General features: G+C 40.8%; 1 protein-coding gene across 2 annotated transcripts in view; it reads right to left on the minus strand.

Annotated features, from left to right (window-relative positions):
* The window catches only part of LOC140064815 (protein-glutamine gamma-glutamyltransferase E-like), a 36,667-nt gene extending 24,212 nt beyond the window's left edge, over positions 1-12,455 (minus strand). The window contains exons 1-5 of one of the 2 annotated variants that reach the window (XM_072112058.1): positions 12,340-12,455; positions 6,900-7,088; positions 5,479-5,697; positions 2,880-2,998; positions 583-711 (exon numbers count right to left, since the gene is read on the minus strand). In XM_072112058.1, the coding sequence (XP_071968159.1) occupies positions 583-711; positions 2,880-2,998; positions 5,479-5,697; positions 6,900-7,088; positions 12,340-12,400 (717 nt within the window). In that variant the 5' untranslated portion in view covers positions 12,401-12,455. The remainder of the gene's footprint in view (positions 1-582; positions 712-2,879; positions 2,999-5,478; positions 5,698-6,899; positions 7,089-12,339) is intronic. The other variant, XM_072112059.1, reaches the window with a different exon arrangement.
* Positions 12,456-14,015: the final 1,560 nt, after the last annotated feature.

Below are 14,015 nucleotides of genomic sequence, written 5' to 3' on the forward strand. Positions count from 1 at the left end.
CATAAGAACTGAGCCCAGAGTGGCTCAAATGCCTTTTTTTGTGAGTTAAAAGCCGCCTGACAGCTACAGAGCAATCCCCACTAATAACTAATTCCAAATTATCTTGCCGTCATGTTAATCCGATAACCTCTCTGTGTTCTCCATGTAATAACCGTAAATAATAATTCACAGACAATTAAGCAGACGGAGAAATCATTTGCTTGAAAAATTTCTCTTAGGAACTAATATTAAATGTATGTAATATATGTAGGATCCGAGCCAAGAACAACAGATAATCTTGTTTAATAATAGGTTTCCATATTCAGCCCACAGCAGAAATAACTTACCATATTGTCAGGGTGAACTTAAAGGGACTGTGTCACTAGTTTTTATTCCACTTACAGCCCCTTTCAGGTAGACTGTAAAAAATGTTTTTTTTTTACCTATTAAAAAAATCACCTCCAAAGTCTTATGCATTTTTGCTTGAGACGAGCCTGGGTGGTAGATTTTTATAAGACTCAGGCCAAGGTGACCTTTGGGAGACTTACACAAAGAATATGACAGATTAGATACAGTTGTCTCAATATGATTCTTATGACTTACTATGGCACTGAGGACCCTACAGATATGTGTAGGATCATTGCGCTGCCTTACATCCTCCTGGGGATTTCTCTTGAAGCTTAAGGTTGAATCCAATAGGACAAAGCTGATGTACAGAATATTCTGCTGACACTGCATAGAGAAATAAGGTTTAGTAGAAGTAGCATTAGGCCATGCAGTACATTTCTGATGTCTTTAACTCTCAATTCCGCTTACAAACCTTTTTTTTTTTTTTTTCAGTTACATGTACATTTTTGCCTTATAATCTTATATTTAATATATGTCATCAAAAATTGCCCTAATAAACTATTACTAGTATGTTGTCAATCAGCTTCCAGATCATGTTTCTTCCATGGCCCAGTGTGGTGGCATTATCCAGAAAATCTACTTTGAACTGAGATGTAAATTGATTATATAAAGTCAGAGAGGCGGAGAGTTTAACACTGAAGTCAAGCTCTCCCCATTTCTGAATGCCTCCTTCTCCTCTGTTATTGACATCATGTGCCAGACTGCAGGATATCTGGTCATTGATATCCCGGGACACAGGACCATCAATTACAGGCAGGGAGAGCTTGACTTTAGTGATAAACAGTCCGCCTCCTTGACTTCATAAAACCAATTACATCTCACTTCAAAGGGGATTTTCTGAATGATGCCACCACACTCGGCCCTAATAGAAACATCATCTAGAAGCTGTTTATCTGCTCGGCAATATACTGGTAGTGGATTATTAAGCCAATTTCTGATGACAGGTTCCCTGCCATCAGTGTAAATACACGGTGTAAATACAGTGCCCAGTGTCTAATAAGGCCTATTGTACATAAGGAAACATTAATATGTATTCTCTACACCATGACATCACTGTCTCTCTCTGTACTTCTTCCGCATCACTCGTCAGCTTTGGCTCCGCCCACCTCTAATTAACACTAAATACATGAAATCACATTACTGTAAGTCTAAAAACATTCCTGCACATTGTTCCTGTATTCTTATGAATATTCATACCACGTGGACAACAACTATTGGGCAATAAGAGCCGGTTCTGTTACTTGTGAATAGCTGCATCTCATAAATGTTACGCTTCCTGACCCGACGAGAGAAACGTAAGCATCAAGCTCTCTACTCAACACCTCCTGACCCTATCATTCATTTTTTTGACTGTATATATGTAATTTTTGTCTAGGCACATACAAAGAGTATAATCAACTTATCACAAATAGAAAAGTGATGAATGTGGATTCTGAAGGGGGAATTGGTGAAGGGGGAATTGGTGAGCATGCAATGCAAGGAGGTGATGGTTCATACTTCATTTTACCCTCTAAATCATTGCAGCATCGTTTTTTGCCTTATAATAGGAAGGTTGCTTCTAGGCCAACGCTATCCACAGCTCTAAGGAGTAAAAAAGACTATGGCGCTTATTTACTAAGGGTCATCGGAACACATTTCCGTTGGGCTTCCGGGGATTGCACGGCTGGGACAGGTATTTAGAAGGGGATTGTGTTGCACGTGATCGGATTTCATGCAACAGAAATTGGGGGACGGGCCATCGGACGATCCGACTGATTCGGACTGAGCGCGGGATTTAACATTTAAATTGTGTCAACCAATGCACTTACATGCACTAGGAAGAAGAAGGTGAACTCCGGTGGAACTGAGCGGGGAAGCGACACATGCAGGATATCGGGCGCACAATCTTAGTGAATCGCGGCACAGCGCATTGTTGTCGGACAATGCACTTTCGGGAACTCAGATCGTCCGGGAAAGTGCCCCTATGTATACTAATCAGAAAGAGGATTCCATATATACATCACATATACAGATTTGGCATTGGAGTCAAGGATCTTAATGGAGCCAAGGTTCTTCACATCTGTTTGATTTGAAGGGTTTTTTCCCCATAAAACTACTTTCCTGATCTACAGGGTAGAGGATTTTTTACAAATTGCTGGTCAGACTTCCAATGATCAGGAGAAATTGAGATCGAAAGTTGCTCTATAAAAAAGCATCAGTCCATAAGCATAGAACAGATGTGCTCCATTACAGAGGGACTCGGAGTGCCTCATTAGTTGGGTGTCGTCTTATCCCCTATTCATTTCATAGGTGATAGTTTGGTGTAGCACAGCGTGGCCACACTGTCTGTACAAACATATAAAATGCACATCTAGTTTTTTGATAAACTAGTCATCTTGGACCACACATTTTGGGATATGTTGAGCCAAGAGGAAAAGACAACGAATCATACATCTGTCCATAGACTTATAACCAAATGTATAATTTTTTTTTATTGCTGTGTTGTCATTTACCTGTCCGTAGTTCCAGGGGAATTTTTCAAAATTTCCAGATCCTCCAACACATATAATGCCAAACTCTTGCAAAACATATTCCTGTCTTTCGGCTTCATCTCCTAGGTACGTGCTGTCACCTGCGAGGATATTAGGAATATTAGTGGTTTAAGGACAAGCCAGACCGGCTTTGATACTGACCTGTCATATACGTGTCAGCCGTGACACATCTTTCCAGCAATTTGTATCATTGATCCTGAGTGGCAGCACATATTACCACCACGTGACAGCGTATACTCCATGTGTATAAATGACTATACGTTGTACAGACACTCATGCCAAGTATTCACTGCTGGATGAGCTCACTCTGTTTTTCGGATTACTGGGTGTTAAAATAAGTGGAAAATATGACACACAAACAGGAATCTAAACTGCATGTGCTTCTCTTGTCCACGGTACTGGATATTATCCTGTATTTTCTCATTTACAAAATACCTACAGTATAATGGCAATTGCTACATCTCTAACTCCATATTGTCCAGTGGATAGGGTATAACTATAACTAGACCACCTGGTCACACTTGTGTCCTGCTGCTCCAGTGATTTGGGGTACAATGGACCCTTTGTTCTTGTGATTCAAGGTTAGCCAGGCAATAATAAACACTCCATTCATCAATTACCATATATACTTGACTATAAGCTGAGATGAGCACAAGCCGAGGCGAGTATAAGACTTTCACCACAAAAAACCTGGGAAAACCTATTGACCTGAGAATAAGCCTAGGGTGGAAAATGCAGCCGCTACAATTTAATAAAATGCTCAGCACAGCCCCCTCAGTAATGAGATGTCCAGCAGCACATCCCCCTCAGCAATGAGATATGCAGCAGCACATCCCCCTTAGTAATGAGATATCCAGCAGCACATCCCTCTCAGCAATGAGATGTCCAGAAGCACATCCCCCTCAGCAATGAGATGTCCAGCAGCACATCCCCCTCAGTAATGAGATGTCCAGCAGCACATCCCCCTCAGTAATGAGATGTCCAGCAACACAGCCCATTCCGCAATAAAATGTCCAGCAGCACAGCCCCCTCAGCAATGAAATGTCCAGCAGCACAGCCCCACCTCAGTAATAAGATGTCCAGCACAACCCCCCTCAGCAATAACGTTGTCCAGCTCAGCCCCCCTCAATATTAAAGATGCCCATCACAGCCCCCCACAGGAAAATACCGCCTAGCAAAGCCCCTCCACAGGAAAATAATGCCCAACACAACGCACTTCCCCAAAGAAAATTATTCCCAGCACAGCCCACTAGGGAAAATAATGCTCAGCACAGTCCCTTTCCAGAGGAAAATTATGCCCAGAGAGCGGAGAAGAGGAGCCGTGGGGAGTGCCGGAGGGTAAGTACTAGGTACTAGGGGTGTAGCCCCTCCAAGTCTGGAATCACTTCCTACATCTGACATTAGAATCAGCTTCTTGAGGAATGAAAGATGTGTCCCTTCTGCCTGCTTTCAATCTGTGGTTTCAGGACCAGTAGAGAACCTTTAAATGTCCTGAAATGGCTCCTGTGTACATGTGTATTGATGCTGGTACAGATATATGAGGATCTCATGGGGTTATGGTCCTTCTCAGTATAAAATTAGGTGAGTAGTTTAGTGGCCATGGGCCCTCTAGAAGGCTTGGGCCCCGAGCTATCACCCAAATCATTTATATTATAGTCCACTACTGGAGGGGGCCTACCTAAGTCATCTTTAAGTTCATATTAAAAAAAATAACTCCTCCCACAATAGATAAGTCCCTTGATCAGTGCTGATTCAGTGCCACAGCTCTTTGGCAACCTTCTGAATATCAGGATTTCCTAGATTCCATCAATGTTACCTGTCTCACTAAACAGTAATAGAAACATTACAGAATAATGAACTTCCTGAATACTAATCTTAGGGAAGTCATCCATCAGAAGGAAGGGTTGATGTAAAAAATGTACAAGTTTACTCATACTCAAAAAAAACACTTGACTCTCTGTTTGGAGGCCATTAAAAGTAAACCTCATCTTACACATTTTAAATCTTAATATTGATGACCTAACATCAAGACTTGGGACCTCCTCATTGTATTATGCATTATGTATGCGTGGTGTGTATATGTATGTGTGTGTCTGGAAATGGTATAGTATGTATGTGTGTATTTGATTTATGTGTGTATATGTGATGTGTATATGCGGCATGGGTGTGTATGATACTGTATGTATGTGTATATATGCTGTATGTATATGTGGTGTGCGTATACTGTAAGCTTATGCTGTGATGCCTATGATGTCTATATAGTGTATATATAAGTATACTTATGTGTTTATATAAGTGTGTAATATGTATATTTTTTAAAGGGCCCAATTCAGAAAACTGCTATCTCCTGGTTACGCACCTGAACAAAACATACTTGATTACATTTATATTTAGTAAGTCTTATATTTAGGTCCATCCACTTGAAATTCCAAGGTGAAATCAACTTTCTGAACATAGCTTCGTGATGTTACAACATTATAATGTGATAGCCTCTTTGTTATCCTTTTTATGTACAATTATACACTGAAATCTAATTGGGCCTACTAGAATCATCTCCTACCTGGGAACCAAGGGTTAAAGATCAGCATAAACTCTCCCACGCGTCTGGTTCCTCCATTAGTCCGTACATTAAGCATATAGCGTCCAATGACAGCATCAGTTGAAGTATTTAACGTCACATTAATGGTGGATGATCCATTGCCGCTTCTTTGTGCTGTCCAGCCATGGCCTGAAGAATCTGAGAAAGTGTATTCAAGAAGGGAACTACCTGCCAAGGTACCTGCCAAGGTAAACATATAGATTATTTTACTTTTAAAGGGTTACATTTTAAATATAAACTCTTATTAAGAATAATTACTCTTCCATAGCTCCCCCTTTTGGTGACTGTTTGCAACAAGGTTTTTATCATGTAAACAAAGGAGCTTATTTACTAAGGGTCGCGGATCACACTTTCGTCTGACTTTTCACGGTTCTCGGGATTTGCACAGCTAAGACAGGTTTTTAACAGGGGTTTGTGCTAGGATTGTGTTGCACGTGATCGGTTTTTGGGGGGCGTGTCGTTGCAAGCCCAAGCACTTACATGCACCACGAAGAACTATGAACTCTGTAAATCGTGGCAGAGTGCATTATCATCGGACAATGCATTTTGGGCGAACTCCGTCGGACCGGTAAGTAAAAGTGCCCCAAAGTTGTTACATAAGAATATGACCAATTTGGGTCTGTTCGGTGCTGTGGAATCTGTGTGCACTATATAAATAAGATATTGTAATTATTATTAACAATAGGCAACACATTACAGGCCAGGTAAGTAGTTTAATATAGTTTTGTGGGAAAAGTTTCTTCATACAGTTTTCCTTAAAAACATATAATTTTATAAATGTAACCAGATTCTTTATATGCTATATATTCCAGAAGGTGGTCTCCGTGTTTGCGTGGGTTTCCTCTGGATCCTCTGGTTTCCTCCCACACTCCAAAACATACTGGTAGGTTGATTAGATTGTGAGCCCCATTGGGGACAGGGACTGATTTGGCAAGCTCTGTGCAGCGCTGCGGAATATGTTGGCGCTATATAAATACAGAAATTATTCTGTTATTAGTAGTGTTGAGCAGACCAGAAGAACCAGAACCAAAAAGTTCAGGTTTGTATCGCATTTTGCCTGTTTGGGTCCACAGGGGGTTCAACCCTCTTGCTACCATTTTGGGGAGGATTGTCGCTGCATGATGTCGCCATGTTTGTGCTGGCGCTTGCGTGGCCACAGTGATTTAAATGTGACTTTAACAGTGGTCCTAACAATGTTCAGCCGAGTCCAGTAATAGACTGCAATGGGAGCGCAATATCTGCTGTCAAACAAATGTTCCATAATCTTCAATAATAAAACGTTCTTCAAAAAATCTTCATGACCAAATAAGACTTTTATGCTGAAACTGAAATGACTCTGTGACACGTTATTACCGTCATCGCTTACTAAGTAGAAATCTTACCTCCTGATGAAGTGTTGAGACTAGCGATGAACTCCAGTCTGTCTCCATCGTTTACTGGTGCACTGAAGGTGAGTGACACGCGAAACTCTTGCCCCCTACGTACCACCAGGTCATTGCCTATGTATGAGCTGCAATTGTGAGCTGCTTTATTCTCATTTACATGAAAGTCGTAGTTGGCTAGCTGGAGACCTGCAAGACAATAGATGTGTTACATGTACAGGATGTTCCAGCTCGGATCAATGTAATAAGAAGAATTATACATGAATATGACTCCACAATACAAATAGTTGTAACTATGTCTCATGCTTCATCACAGGCTCCTGATGCTTACATTACATATTTTTTTTTAGAAACAAAGATTACAAGATGCCACTGTCATGTTTACTAAGGTAGGTGGAATACGGTACTTTAAAAGGCAAAGGCTGTGTAAAATTCTCTTCAAATTATTAGTCTGCCCAGGGGTGTAACTACAGGGGTAGCAGCCATTGCAGCTGCTATCAGACCCACAGTGTCACAGGGCCCCGGCATCTGGAGTATTGAGTGTGTATTGGGTTTGTATATGCTGTAAGTCTGTATATGGTATTATATGTATGTGTGTATTTGCTGTGTGTGTGTATGGTCTATATATTGTGTGCATATGTGATGTGTATATGGTGTATGTATATGTGATGTGTATATACTTTACCTACCTTATATACTCGAGTATAAGCCTAGTTTTTCAGCACAAAAAATGTGCTGAAAAACCCAAACTCGGCTTATACTCGAGTCAAAAAAATAAATATATCTAAACTCACCTTTCCGGCGACCCCTGTATATCTTCTGTGCGATCTGTCCGGCAGCGGCGGCAGGCTATATACACTGGGGCAGGGTCTGGCAGGCTATATACACTGGGGCAGGGGCTGGCAGGCTATATACACTGGGGCAGGGTCTGGCAGGCTATATACACTGGGGCAGGGTCTGGCAGGCAATATACACTGGGGCAGGGTCTGGCAGGCTATATACACTGGGGCAGGGTCTGGCAGGCTATATACACTGGGGCAGGGTCTGGCAGGCTATATACACTGGGGCAGGGTCTGGCAGGCTATATACACTGGGGCAGGGTCTGGCAGGCTATATACACTGGGGCAGGGTCTGGCAGGCTATATACACTGGGGCAGGGGCTGGCTGGCTATATACACTGGGGCAGGGCCTGGCTGGCTATATACTGGGGAGGCTGTGACCAATGCATTTCCCACCCTCGGCTTATACTCGAGTCAATAGGTTTTCCAAGTATTTTGTGGTAAAATTAGGGTCCTCGGCTTATACTCGGGTCGGCTTATATATACGGTATGTTTATGCTCTATGTGTGTATATGGTGTGTGTATACGCTGTATGTGTAAGTTACGCCCCTGAGTTTACCCCATTGGTAGGACAACCTATTAACTATAACCATAGTTTTCATTGGCTGTGTCTGCATGTGAATCTGAATTTGGTCAAGTCCATTGTACTGTCTCACATATGGTGTACAATGGGTGATGCAAGTTACAACAAGGTCCCATCTTTTTAAATTAGAGACTGGTGTCACATACTGCTTTGTTCCTACAGAAAACCACGACAGGATCTTCAGAAGGAACCACCAATGTCAACCTTACTTAGATTTTTTATTGAAGTGCTTTGGAGATTTAAAACCTATTGGCCCACATTTATTAAAGCCCCTGTGCCAGTTTTTTGTTTGACTTAGCAAATTCTTTTCAGTGCAAACTACTTGCACATGTATTTAAGAAGTCTCACAAGAGACAAATAAGTGACGCGGTTGTACTATACCCGACGCAACACAAATGACTGCACTGAAAGGGGCATTCCGATGTACAGTCCGATTGTGCACCAGATTTAACAAGCAAAGTCCAACAGAATTGTGTTGCACACTCTTTGTCAAATGTGCAACAAAAAAAGTTGTTCACTCTGTCGGGCAGTGCAGGTGGCACCAGATTCATGAAGAACGTGCTCCAGAAATCCTAAATCTGGTGCCCCCTGCACTACACACAGGCAACTGCACATAGTACACACTGCACTGTTTTTGATAACTGTGGGCTAGTGCATTTCGGTTTGACCAATGTTCATACAATTTCAAGTTTCTATCCACCTAGGAAATGTAATTTATCACAGTTCATTAGGAAAATGACATTTTTATATACAATTATTTCAGATCATTTGAATTCCAATCACTAAATGTTACCTATATGGCACCAGTTTGGGGATGCGCCTGTAAAGTTAATCACAGGCTATAAAATGGAGCATATTTGTTTTACAAAAAGAAGAGGTTAATGATATTTACATTTCAGTGTGAGTAATGGTAATTATTAGCAAGAAAACAATCCCTAATTCTACTAAATGTTTATTATCTATGAAATGATCAAGGTGTGTAAATTAAGGAATGAGAAAGTAAGGTGAACAAGTAAAGACACAATGGGACACATTTACTAAGCTGTCTGTGTCTGTATTCAAACTACAGGCGGTCCCCTACTTAAGAACACCCGACTTACAGACGACCCCTAGTTACAAACGGACCTCTGGATGTTGGTAATTCACTGTACTTTTGCCTTAGGCTACAATAAACAGTAACAGGTATCTGTAATGAAGCTTTATTGGTAATCCTGGTTCTGATGACAACCCAACATTTTTAAAATCCAATTGTCACAGAGGCCAAAAAAAATTGCCTGGGATTACAATTATATAATATACAGTTCCGACTTACATACAAATTCAACTTAAGAACAAACCTACAGAACCCATCTTGTACGTAACCCGGGGACTGCCTGTAGTTGCACATGTATTTTTTTAAGTGTTTGCGCTAGTAGTGTGTTGCATCTGCACAATACACACCGCCACACAATCCTGTGCAAAGAAAGGGCCGTTTGGTGCGTACTCCCACCAGCCGCCAAATTTATGCATAAAGTTCCTGCACTTTGGGTGTATGCAGCACACGCCACATTCATGATGACCTAGATCCGTTCTTCATGAATATGTCTCCCTCTGCACAATCTGCCCCCTGCTCCCACCCTGCATGTCTGGTGATGTTTTAAAGGTTTGGAGTAAAAGGCAATTACTTTTAACCACTCTTCTATTACTTCACATTGCATGGACATGGTTATATAAGGGTCAGCACCACCATTTTTTGTCCCACCCTGTTTGGATTGCCATGAAAAGACAAACCTTTTTCATATAGGATTGCTATGGGGATAATGCCCCTCATTTTCTCCATATGGATAAAGAAAAGACAGAAGAAGAAACTTACCCCATAAAAAATGCCTCATGATAAGAAAATAACACTAAAATTGTAAAAAGAGAAACTACTCAATGAGGACATTTATCACGACTGAACGCATCATGTGCAAGTCGTGAGATTCCCCTGTACCTTGGTGCACCATACGCCTGATATATAAGAGGCTCCAGCAAGGACCAAGGAGAATCCTACAAGAGATTTGGCCTAGTGTCCTGTAAAGCTGACACCAGGATCCTATAAGCAATGGCGTGGAGGTGGCCACTAGTTTGGAGGACTAAACAATTAATTTTTTGTGTAATTCCTTACTTCTCCAGATGTGGCAATACATAAAATGGAGCAAAGTCTAACAAGTCTACCCAAAGATTTCAACAGTGTTTTGGGATTCTAGCAGTAGATAATCCTTTACTCATTGTCAGGTGGTTATCCATCTCGTTTTAACCTAGATGGAACAGTGATCACAATATTTTTTTGGAACCGACAGAGATACTGCAGCCAAGGGCTGTACTGACCATTCCCATGTCAGTGAATAGAGCAATGGACATGGGTGACCAGTGTTCTATTCAAATTTGGATTCCAGCATGGAGACCCCCTGCCATCAGAAACAGAAAACCAGATCCGGTCTGCTAATTGGATAGCTTACAAACCAATTAAAAGAGGCCATCTTTGTAAAGAATCAATTTAAAGGGATGGTCTACTGAAGACAATTACCTTCATTTGTCACCTTATTGCAGCAAACAACTTCTCTAACACAATGAATAACAGGAGATCACATCTAACCATCTGACATGTAGAACTACAGCACAGAAAACCACTTAAATATACAACGTTAGACATTTTTATGATCAAGAGTGAGATCCAACTTAAGGGAACCCAATGTTTTGGCCATCGTAGGGCCTGAAGAAGGGGGTTACTTTCATGAGCTACCATTTGTTTTCAACTCATTTTTATTGAATCTACCATAATATATCACAGAATAAAACAGGGTCCTCTGAGTCGGAGAAATATCATAGCAAAGGTTATTATTAATACAAGATATGAAAAATAAGAGAGCCGCTATCCTCCAGTGGATAAGCCTCAAGATGACATCTTGAAGACTTAAATCCCTTCGCAATTGCACATAATAGCAGGTTGAGAAACCCAGTCTCAGACTGTGAAATTCTTGCTTCAACTATTCAACTATTCTTTCAAGTGAATCAAAATGGTTAGAAAATATCACTAACATTAGTGGCGATCAACTCTGAACCACCAAATGGGATTTGGATATATGGTAAGAAGGAATGGGGGAAATCTACTGACTAGCTCTCCTCGACCCACTCTCCAGCAATCCATAGATCGTTCACCAAAAGTAAAGTCAGTTATCTCATATATGTTCTCCTCTGTGGTGGCCAAGGGCTCCAAATTTTATTAAAATGAGCTACTACTTTGAATAATAAAAGCCACCAATTGTCGATTTTAGTTTCAAGGTCCACAGAACTCAACTACAATAAGTCCTAGTTGTAGTTATCCTAATCTACATTATTCTTCTTATCCATGTTACATTCACAATCCTGATCCTATATAGATTCAAAGACATGAGGGGTCATTTATCGTAGAATCCTTTTTTTATCCTTTTTTTCTTTTATTTTTGTGACTTTTTTGTCCACATTTGATATATTTGCGTCTAGATTTGTGACTTTTCCATTCGCCTAGCAAAACTAGCCGCGCAAGAAAATTTCAGTGTTGTGCCTGATATATCTTTAAAATTCAGATGTGAACATATAAAAAAAGTAGCAATTTTGGCGCATATCGAGATTTAAAAATCGCAAATAAACTCCAGTCCTGACCATGCATAGGTAAAACTTTAGAAGAAGTTGAAGAAGAGTCTTAGACTTTTGTGCGACTTTTGTGGGACTTTTGAATAAAAAGTCGCAAAAACCTTATAGGCATAGCTGCCCAATATATCTACCTCTAAGATAAATCGAACAAGTCTAAAAGTAAAAAATAAACAAGAAAAGACCCGCAAAAATGTCCTGTCTATAGATAAATGACCCCCATGGTGGTCTAGTCTTAGAAGACAAAGATAAAGAAGTCCATTCCCAGTACAAGCTGCTTCTGACCAACCATCCTCTATAATACAACCCCGTTAGCTAAAATATTGACTGTATTATCCTTCAGTCTCCCAGAGCCTCAGTAACGTACCTGTCATGTTGTCTGTGTGCTGGATGTGTGCTGGGATTGTCGGGTATATGACTGTGCTCATGCACAGCTACCATATATAGGAATGCAGCCGCTCCTAGCATTTTAATTGCTATTATTTTTAATGAGCTGGGTGGATCCCTGGATTTTATTGACTTCTTACTATTATTCAAGGCGTCTATTTACTGATGACTTCTGACAGTTGTTTCTATATAGTTAATCTCATTTAAAAGACGATGTAGCAGAGAAGAGAAAACTCATTAGAATATCAGTATACAATAAATTGTAAAGCTGTTGTCTTGAACAAATAAACAAAGAAAGTGTAGATGTCATTTTATAAAACTTTTAGCAGGTCCTAGGTTTTGATTAAGGGGGGGGGGGAGTTGATGCTGAGAACACTGGTTACTAAACTGTAGGGACAGAAGCACAATAGTGATATATAGTCCAGCTCACCTCCAACCAGTGTAGAGTACCTGATGTGGCGTGGATCACCCCTCTGGCATAATATTAAAATTCAAGCGTGTTTCTAGACGGCATGTTTCAAACGGATGAACCGTTCTTAGTCATGGCTCATAGACTCATTCAGCAGGAGCACATAGAAAAGCACTGGGCTCCTTCATTATAGCAGAGAGGATGGTAAGGCTATGTAACAACCAGAGCACTTCTGGCTAATTAGCACAATCTTAAAAGTTGATTTTAGAAGGAAGGAGGCCATGGATAACTAATCTCGGTGCTTGGATCTAGTAAGTGTCCCTGTGATTTTGATGGTAGATTTCCTTTCAACAGAATTATGAAGTCCCTGGCTTGCCTTTTTCTTGAATTTTTAAAACTTTTCATGGTGCTTGTGCTCATTTGTGACTTTTTTGCGCCTAAGTCTCCCTTGAAAGTTCACCATTGTCTAGTTTCCTGCAGTGTTCCCTTAATTTAGGTGCAAATCTACTGCGCTGAAAATAGCTGGGGAGCTGATTGCGACTTTTGGAGATTTGTTTTCACTAAAGACCAAACGCCGCATGTATCGGAAAAAAAACGCTAAGATGCATCTGACCTGCAGAAAAACCAAGAAAAGTCCCAAGAAAATAGTCAGACAAAGCCGGACTCATGATACATGTGGTTCCCTGATCCATATACCTAATTTTTCATTCCACTTTAGAACTGAGTAAAGCTGATCATAAATGAATGGGTACAGTGAAAGTTTGGTAAATTTAACCACTTAGACAACGACAATTAAACAATGTTGTAATAAAAACATTAACACATAAAATTGAATCTGAAAAAGAAAAAAATATATAAAACGGGTAAAAATAATGTTGGGATAGTATCTTGCATAAGAGGACCTTCAACTATAACTGACAAGACCAGGTGGCCTTCCAAGGAATTTAGAGAAGGGTTGCATGAAGAGGACTACCGTCTGATGCGTATATCTGTTCGCAGCTAGCAACAGCAGCTGGCATACACTGGTAAGTGATGGGCCCACCGAAGCAGAGGGGGCCCACCAGGGAAGGGGGGAGGTGTATCCAGGGACTCTATAGATCGGGTTGAATATAATGATGATTCCAAGAAATTCCAGCTTTCCTCATCATCACTGTGCCTCTGCTGATCATGGTGCGCCTCCGTCGGCAGGTGCCATTGATGTGACATCATTCCTCCTGCCAGGTTCAGTACTGTACACAGCAACAGCA

The sequence above is a fragment of the Engystomops pustulosus genome, chromosome 6 (genome assembly GCF_040894005.1).
Source record: "Engystomops pustulosus chromosome 6, aEngPut4.maternal, whole genome shotgun sequence".
NCBI classification, from domain to species: Eukaryota; Metazoa; Chordata; class Amphibia; order Anura; family Leptodactylidae; genus Engystomops; species Engystomops pustulosus.